This window comes from Bidens hawaiensis, unplaced genomic scaffold (assembly GCF_021521415.1).
Source record: "Bidens hawaiensis isolate Kalapana, Puna unplaced genomic scaffold, B.hawaiensis_p1.1 tig00012557_1, whole genome shotgun sequence".
Classification (NCBI taxonomy): Eukaryota; Viridiplantae; Streptophyta; class Magnoliopsida; order Asterales; family Asteraceae; genus Bidens; species Bidens hawaiensis.
The window spans coordinates 386,904-396,553 of NW_027492029.1; the positions used below are offsets into that span (position 1 = coordinate 386,904).

General features: G+C 38.4%; 2 protein-coding genes across 2 annotated transcripts; one reads left to right on the forward strand and one right to left on the reverse strand.

Moving 5' to 3' along the window:
• Positions 1-3,153: 3,153 nt before the first annotated feature.
• LOC143541366 (uncharacterized) lies at positions 3,154-3,831 on the forward strand. The gene has a single exon (XM_077034206.1). The coding sequence runs from the start codon at positions 3,154-3,156 to the stop codon at positions 3,829-3,831; it is 678 nt and encodes a 225-aa protein (XP_076890321.1).
• A 923-nt stretch (positions 3,832-4,754) lies between these two features.
• LOC143541367 (uncharacterized) lies at positions 4,755-7,220 on the reverse strand. Its single transcript, XM_077034207.1, has 3 exons — positions 7,112-7,220; positions 6,279-6,541; positions 4,755-5,771 (listed from the first exon to the last, which is right to left on the reverse strand). Exons 1-3 carry the CDS (start codon positions 7,131-7,133, stop codon positions 4,755-4,757), a joined length of 1,302 nt encoding a protein of 433 aa, XP_076890322.1. The 5' UTR covers positions 7,134-7,220.
• Between the last annotated feature and the right edge of the window lie 2,430 nt (positions 7,221-9,650).

Sequence of the window (9,650 nt, forward strand, 5' to 3'; positions counted from 1 at the left end):
CCACGGTGGGCGCCAAATTGTTTCAGTCAAAAATTAGCAAACTAACTTTTGATCAAATTAGTGTGTGAGGCGGGGTGCTTAATGGTAAAATGATTGAACACAATGATGTGATTACGAAGGGAAAAAACCCTTGATTATGATAATCTTACTTCGGTCAAAAATTAACTACGTAATCTTTGGTCGAATCACTTCGGTCAAAGATTAAGAACGTAATCTTTGGTCGGATTAGTATGTGATTATGATAATCTCCGGCACAAAAAACCCCCCCGGATTGTGAAAACTATCACTGTCAACTATTATTAATGATAAAATGGTGGTTACAACTGGCGGAGCTGATAAGTGATCGTAAGCTAAGTGTTACAGTGTATGCTAGTAGCTAACTAGTGAGAGTGTGTGTTCTAATGATATTATAGCTCATTTATATAAGAAAAGACTACAACCGTTATCCCAAAATAACCGGAAACCCTGGACTAATTCTTCTATAATCTGTTAATTGCCCACGTTCGAATTTAACGAAGTCCAGATAATATCCGTTGCAGTCCACGTTCTTATAATCACATTTACCACTTGTTCTTATCTGCAAAACAAACAAGAATAATATAGGACAATTGAATTAGTCAACGTACCTTCCTCAGAATAGCAGATTAAGTCGTTATCCCTAAATGAGGCTCAATTCCGAGGATAAAAATCCGCACCCAACAATAATACACATTAATTTAGTTCGTTGTAAAATTGCACGTGTTATCCGAAGATATTGAACACATTATAATACAACCGAAAATATAACATAATGTGTACATCTATTTTTAACAACATTTCAAATGGATAAACTGACAACATCTAGACATCAACTATCAAAGTGTTATTATCTTCAACACTTTTCATCGTAATGATATTGTCTCGTGATTTGCCTTGAGGTACTCCCTCAATATAGCTCCATGAAGTCATATCATCATTACCTCATTTTATATTGAGACTTTATTCTTGAACAGTCAAAATCTGTCCAACCATAATAACACATTTGTTATAATATTAGACAAACTCTAGCCATATTATTATACAAAATAATAATTTGTAATATCCATGCTAGAGATTATACTGTTTCGGATAAATCGTTTTGAAACTTTTTGTTTATCCAACACACATGCTAGATAAATTAACGTTCGTGAAAAGCCCTTTTATAAGAGAATCATTTCCGACCCGTGTGCTAGGAAATGAATTTTATTCTTTTACACAATATCGGTTTCTCATACATGCATCATAACGTTTTGGTTATTTAATAAACCTCATCCAACACGTAGTAAGATGACTTAACGTTTATAAAAAAAACGTTTTAAATTATTTTACAAAATAATTATCTCTAACACTCATATTAGAAAACGTGTCGTTTAGTCCATAATATTTTATAATCAATTTCTAACCTATATGCCAGGAGATGAAACGTTTACAAAAACGTTTGATTATGATTTAAACCCCATCTAACGCACATGAGCGTATTAACATTTGCATGAAAATATGGTTTACTAAAAACCACTTCAAATCGTTTTAAAATGTACGGTTTTCATGAACCGTTTCTACTCGATTTTAGACATAAACGATCACAAAAATTGGTTTAATTATTAAACCCAAGGCTTTACAAAATCTGTTCAAACACTATAGTTAGAGCACATACGATTACAAAAATCTTTTTTAAACGATTGAATCAAATTACTCGTTTTGTATCACGGTATTCGGATTATGTGTTGTATTCCAATCACAATTCCTTTCTTAACGAGGACATTAACTTGTGCTCCTATAGTAAATTCTTGAACATCCTTCAACGAGTTAGAGTGGGACCGGAGTCGCGTTACACTGGGACCGCGCTCACATCGTCTAGCTGCAAAACTGGCCAAACTGTGGTTCCCGGTTGTGTCTGAGGATTTCTGTTAAACAAAGATCCCTTAAAATAGATTTCGGCTACCTCCGCGAGCCCGTCTGTTTCCCAGGGTACAACAGTCAAAGCAGTATATCCTGCCGGGATTACCCTAGCACCCGAACCGTATTTGTAACGAGAGATCGGGATCGAGAGAGAGTTGGAACTGAAAACACGTATCATCGGCAGGGAGCCGTTTGGTTTCGTGTGCATGGTAACGAGCTGGTTAGGCTGTGTGTGATTTCGGGTCGTGATTGATCTAGTTTGTCAGTGTGTCAGTTGCATCTAAATCTGAACACCACCTTTCTATATATAGCAATGCATGAGATGAGTCAGCACGACATATGGCGACTTGTGGAACACACTTCATCAGGAGTTGACACCTAGCCACTGACTCATCATGGCACACGACACATGCCGGCATATCTCACACACACACGACACTTGTCACGATACTCCCCTGGTGTCGACACTTGGCGCGATGACTCACCTACCTGGTCCAACCACACAATTTAGAGTATCGATATCGCATTCATATCTACTATTTGAATCCGTTAATAATTAGTTTATTAGTAATATATATTAATAATTATTATTAGTCTAAAAATTAATAATTATTACTAGTCTAAAAATATCCAACACTTGTTTAAGGGCAATGAAGCTCAAAAGGTATGGCCACAATTTATTTCAACCAATCACATAAACAAAAGAAAAAACAAGAAAGAGAATTTAGGAGAGGAATGAAGATGTGAGGAAAAAATTTAATTAACTACCATTCTCCTAACATCCTCTCATACCTTGGGAACACACTATTACAAACTCACATTTTTATAACAGTAAAAAATGAATAATAATTGTGTTAAAAAAAAGTGTGTAAGAGCCCTATAAAAATCACTTTTTTTACTTTTTAATTAAATCATTGCATGTAGACACAAGATAGACAGACACACACAGTGACATTCTAAACATGTGAGTTATGGTAGCATTAGATCTATTGTCGATCAAAACCATGTTATTATGTATTTTATAAACAATTTATTTATTATTATGTCCTCTTTAAAAAAGATTCTATCATATGATTAAAAATTAAAACCATGTTATTCTAGAAGACCAGTACTAGTCTTCCTTCTTGAAACCACAGCCCCCTTTATTAAACATAATAATATTACTACCACCATTAAATCCCAATCCCATGACCTAATTCTCCAAATCAATTTCAATTTCAATACTCACCTGCAAAAATGGCGATGTCAGTGATGATGTCAGACATACTCGTCCAAGCTGCCTTCATCTCCACCATGCTCTTCATGTTCCTATGGATGCTCAACATTCCTCAAAACCTCTTCAACAAATTCCGTTACCGCGAAAAGTCATCCTACGCCGCCAAGCGCCACTTCGTCCGCGGCGCCGAGCTACTAGCCAGGTCCAGATCCACCGGTGACCGCGCCGCCGCCGCCATACTCGCCAACTCCGCCGTCGAACACGCCGACAAGTCCATCGCGGTTAATCCGAAGGACGCCGCCGCGCATATTCTCAAAGCGTTAGCTCTCGACTTGCAAGGATTCACCACGTCGGCGTTGGAGGCGTTGAACGCGGCGTTGTCGCCGTTGGCCGCGAAGTCGTTGAGTGATGGTGAGAAGAGTGATGCGTTGTTTAAGAGAGCGGAGATTAAGATGAAGTTGATGAGTAAAGGTGGAGAAGGAGGCGGAGTTGAGTCGGCGGTGGCGGATCTGGTGGAGTCGGTGCGGTTGAAAAGTGATAACGCAGCGGCGTTGCGGTTGTTAGGGGAGTGTTATGAGAAGAAGGAGATGAAGGAGGAGGCTTTGAAGGCGTACTTGGACTCGGTGAAGATTGAGCCGAAGTCGGCTAATGCTCAAGCCGCATTGGTGCGGTTGGGTGCGGGTTCGGTTTCAAGCTAACTGATTTAACCTTGTTTTGTTGACTATATTGTGTTTAGCTGATTTGGATTCGGTTTTGTTGTAAAATTTTAATAATTGTGAGGGATGTTTAACTCCAATTTTATTAAGCATTTTGGTATACTTGTTTGTTATTCTGTATAATGGTTAAGAACCTTTAGCAGGAAAAATTTCTTACATAAGGTGAAGTCTATTAGATCACGGAAATCCTGATCTCGATTTTTCTAAAGACTTGGTACCGGCATCGAAAATGCTCAGTACTGGTACCGTAGGCAAAAATTCGGTAAACACTGGTCCTGATCCCGATTTTCCAAAAACTTTCGGTACCGGCATCGAAAATGCTCAGTACTGGTACCATTTGCTCATCACTAGACATAAGTTTCTTAGTTTCTAAGAATATTAACTAACACATAGCTAGCCACTAACTAGAGATGCACGCAGATAAGCCAGGTAGCAGACTCAAGGTACAGAACCGGTCAAGAAACAGTCAAGAAATTAATCATAACCCTGTCAAAAAAACCAGTTTCAACCTGATTAGTGTGCCAACACAACCTGATTTTGACTTTTTGTTGACCAGCCAGAATTGGTTTCAACCTGAAACAGTGATTACTTTGGAACCAGTTTGTGCACCTCTACCACCAACCTTCGATCAGGTTAGTCGTACACAACACTTGGCTAGACCTCTAAAGTAAAGGCTAACATCTAGTATATGTTGATAAATTTAGGTCTTTTTAGTGTGCACAGACATGATCAGACAAAAAGTAAAGGAAGATATAAGAATAACCAACCCAATCAAAATGTTCAATAATAGTTACCAAGTCCAATTTATAATATCCCCAAGATGTTATACCCAATGAACTATGTCTCCAAGTACAAATCACATACAAACTCTACTTATAAATTACTCATGGAATGAGAATAATTTCCTATTCTAAAATCAAACCTGCATCCTCACTCGTATCAAAACCATTAACCTCGTTTGGCTTCAAATCATCATCAGCTTCCATTTTGACCTCAACAACCTCTCCTTTTCTTGTGTCAACATTTTCCTCGTTTGGCTTCAAATCATCATTAACTTCCGTTTTGACCTGAACAACTTCTCGTATTGTGTCAACTTTCCTCTCCTCATTTGGCTTCAAATCATCATCAACTTCCATTTTGACATCAACAACTTCTCCTCGTGTTGTGTCAACTTTTTCTTCGTTTGGCTTCAAATCATCATTAACTTCCGTTTTAACCTGAACAACTTCTCGTTTTGTGTCAACTTTCCTATCCTCGTTTGGCCTCAAATCATCGTCAACTTCCGTTTTGACCACAACAATTTCACCATGTTTTGTGTCAACTTTCCTCTCCTCGTGCGGCTTCAAATCATCATCAACTTCCTTTTTTACCACAAAAACTTCACCTTGTTTTGTGTCAACTTTCCTCTCCTCATTTGACTTCAAATCATCATCAAATTCCGTTTTGACCACAACTTCATCTCGTTTTGTGTCAACTTTCCCCTCCTCATTTGGCTTCAAATAATCATCGAGAACTTCACCTCGTTTTGTGTCACCTTTCCTCTTTCGTTTCTTATACTTAGCCTTCTTCCTCTTATTTGACTTCCCATTTTCCACTGTTTCCACAACAGCCTGTTCAGGTTCCTTCCGTTTAGTGGGGACCACCGTGTACACGGGTCCCAGGTCGGGTGTGTCGGGTTCTCCATTTGGCTCGGGCGTGCTCATTTTAATAGCCAAAAGGGCGGTTTTTGCAGCTTTAAGTTCTGCTTCCTTTTTTGTCTTTGCTGATGTGCCTATATACTTTATTCCTCCTATATCAACAGTACAAGAAAACAGGGAATCTCGGCCCTTGGTCTCGTCTTTTGTGCACACGTATAATGGGATAGCATAGTTCATCTTTTGTGCATATTCTTGAAGTAGGTTTTTGCATAGTCCGGTTTCGTGCTACAAAAATTACAAAAGATGATCTATTAAATATTTAAAACTAAAAGTTAAAATGGCGATTAAAATCAGCAGGTAAAAGAATTTAGATTTTTGAAACTAGGAGCAAAAAGGTCATTTTAGTGATGACCATTAACATAAGAATTCAGGCATAATGACAATGATATGTTAACTTCAGTTCACTGGCCCGTGCCCTTAGTAAATGATATAAAACATTATAATCTGACTAATTCAAAGCTTATATGAATGTTATAAACTTCATGATGCTTCAGAAACCATAACAAAAATTGAAAACAAAACAAAAAATAATAATAGACTATTTAAAGCTTTATTTGGAACTTCAGCCTAGATTATTAAGTCTGTAATATTATGCTTTCTGAATTTCTATCTCTATATGTTTTACTACCTTTCTAACGTACCCAATTATGTTTTCCCTTTAATTTACGCGTGTACGATCAACTAAAGGAGAATTTACATGCTTAATGCAAAATTTAACGAAGTATTAGTTACCACGGGATGAGAGATACTTTTATCTGTAGCACCCGTTTTAGCAATTTCAATGAGAGCAACTTCAGCAGCAGACTGTTCAGCGGCCTTCCGGTTCAAAAATCCGGTCAAAGAATGATAACTTTCCTCATTTATGACCACGGTTGACCTGAATACCGGCTGGTGTGACGGACCTTCCTTGATAGTATGATATATAGGAGTCTTGAGTCCCGCCTTTTGAGCATACTCTTGCAACCGACTTTTAAATACAAAACAACTTGACACGCCTGCAATATATATTATTTAAGATTTCTGTATTAATGTGCATAATAGGTTATCAAAGACAGGATATATTGTGCCTTAACAAAAAGTATCAAAACAGAAAGTATTGATTCATTTGGTCCATTGAATATATGCCACATATATATATGGAATCTATTGTTACAGTGAAAGCCTGAACTAAGTGTGGCTGGCAAAATGTGCACCTGATTAGACACGATAAGACCTGTTTAGCAAAAAAAAGTACACTATGCAATTTTATACTTTTCTAAATAATAAAAATTAGGTACACGTGCCACGCTCAAACCACCGAGCCAAGTGTTCGTTTTCATGTTTGATACATGTGGTAATCATGTCGTCTCTAACCTGTTAAACACGATAACACACGATTTGCAATATTCACTAATCCAAAAGCCCTAGGTATTCAATTCAAAGCATCTATCGGAACCTAAATTTCAAGCGAAATCGAATTTCACGGGTTCGGTAAACAATGCGAATGATCCGTTATCATCAATTTAAAAAGAAATGGTAAGGAAAAGTAAAAGAATTGAAAAGAAATAAGGAGAGCTTAAGCTTACTCTGTTGTTGCTCCTCCTCCATGTACCTGTAATCCAATTGAACTAAATTAGGAGCTGAATGACAAACGCATTGATAGGAATAGGAATCTGGTATGAGAAGATGAAATTGAGATGAAGAATTTGCTTACTAGTTACTTAGTTGAGATCTAGAGGCTTGACCTGATTTGGGCAGGTGAAACCCTAGGTACACGAAGACAACACGCAGAGTTGATGATGGTGACCGAGACAAGAGTACAAGTAGAGGATGTAACGAAATATATATTGAAGAAGAAGGTTTATAATATCGCTAAGAATAATTAATAAACCCTATTTCTTCTCTTCCTTTTCCTTTGCTTTGCTTCTTTTATACGGCAAATACATCCCCAAATACCTAACTTTTACCCGATAACAAACATATTAATTAATGAAAATTTTATTTAGAATAGGAAAATTGGTTTTAAATAATCTCAACTATGTTCTATTGGTAAATATCAGTCACAACTTCATACTTGTCTGCTGGCAGTATTAACTATTTGTGTATTTGTTTTTAACAAGTCGCGACTAACGGATGTTAACTCCGTTAGTCTTTGTCTGACGTGACCATCCCAGTTGGCAAAAACTTGATTACGTGAAACGTGACGTGGCGGCTGACTATGTATTAGCAGACCAGTCATGATAATAATAATAATAATAATAATAATAATAATAATAATAAAACCCTAACTCCCCCACCCATTTCTTTCCCACAACCCAACCACCGTCGTCTTCCTTCATACCACCACCCAACCATAACCACCCATCAACAACCACCATCGCTTCCATATGCGATTAATTATGAGCCGAGCAGATTTGGAGGAGTGTACCAAGCGTCGGGGCTAAGGTTTTGCCGAGTAGATCTGGAGAGGTAGGTTTGATATTAATTAGGGCTTTTGGTAAGGAATTGAATTTGGGATTTTTTTTTGATCTTATAATTGACTGATTGACGAGAAGGTGGTGGTGGTGGTGCTAGGGTTTGGTGGCGGCAGGTGGTAGTGTGGTGGTGGGTAAATTGCAGGGGGGAGAGAGAGTTCTGCCCTAATATGGTGGTGGTGGTGGGTTTAGAGCGGATCTGGGTTTTGTGAACTCCGGCAAGATTAGGGTAGAACTCCGGCAAGTTGGGGGTCGGAGAATATGGCCGGAAGAATGGCCAGTTGCAGGTGGTGGGTTCCGGTGGTGGTTGCTGTGGATGGGCATGGTGGTGGTCGGGGTTCCGGCGATGGTTGCAGGGGTGGTGGACTGGTGGTTTTGTGGTGGCTGTGGGTTGTAAAGAGTATTAGGTTGAAGATGATGGGTTTAGTGGTGGGATAGACACAGTCAGTCGCCACGTGACGTTCCACGTAATCAAGTTTTTGCCAACTGGGATGGCCACGTCAGACAAAGACTAACGGAGTTAACATCCGTTAGTCGCGGCCCATTAAAAACAAATACACAAATTGTTAGTATTGCCAGCAGGCAAGTGTAAGTTGGGACTGATATTTACCAATAGGGCATAGTTGGGATTATTTAAAACCAATTTTCCTTTTGAATATGATTCGTTAGTCATACATGGACGTTGGATTTTAATAATCCAAACTATAACTTATTGGTCTATACTAATTTTAATTTAAAAAATTCATTATATTAATCCCAATTTTCAATGATTGGCTTTTACTGAGTTTTTTCTTAACAGGAATTAACCCGTTTAGTTTTAGGGCAAATATGGTATTTCTCCAAATTGAGGAGAACAAATGGAAAATATAATTTAACTTAAAAACTCACCTTAAGTTGAGATTAATATTGACCAATAAGCCAAAATTTGAATTATTAAAATCCAATGTCCCTGGAACAAAATAGTTCACATAATAACACTAGCTATTGTATTGTTTGTTTAATATGGGATAATGGAATGAAATAAATGATGTAATAGAATGAGTAAAGGAATATATTGGATTAGTATCATTTTGTTGTCTTATTTAGGTGCTGTTTGTTTTTCCTCAAAAGCACTTCTTCACCTCTTTTGTCTGCACTGAGAAGAGGGCGCGCAGACGTTGGGCTCTGCAGTGTGTTTGTTTTTCCGAAGACGTTTCATTAAAAAACGTCTGCGCGCCCTCTTCTCCCAGAAGTGTTGGTATTATTACTTCTCACCTCTTCTAACCAATTTCTTTCCGTCTTTCTTATTCCATCAAACACTCCCAAACCCTAATCCCCTCATCCTCTCCACTGCCACCCAACTCACCCACCATCAACCTGTCGCTCCACTGCCGCCCAACTCTCCCACCGCTGTAACCCCATCTCTCCACTGCTCCAGCGCCGCCGCCCCACCGCCGCAACCTGCCGCTGCCGCTCTACTGCTCCAGTGCCGCCCCACTGCTGCAACCCCGCCGTCCTCTATTCCCCCATATCAGGTTTAATTTCATACCTTTTGTTACTATTGATGTTTGGTGTGTAGGTTCTGTTATTATTGAGTTTGGTGATTTTAGGGTTTATTGAACCAGATTATGCTATCTCGTAGTGGTTAATACATGTTTTGATTGATTTTGGT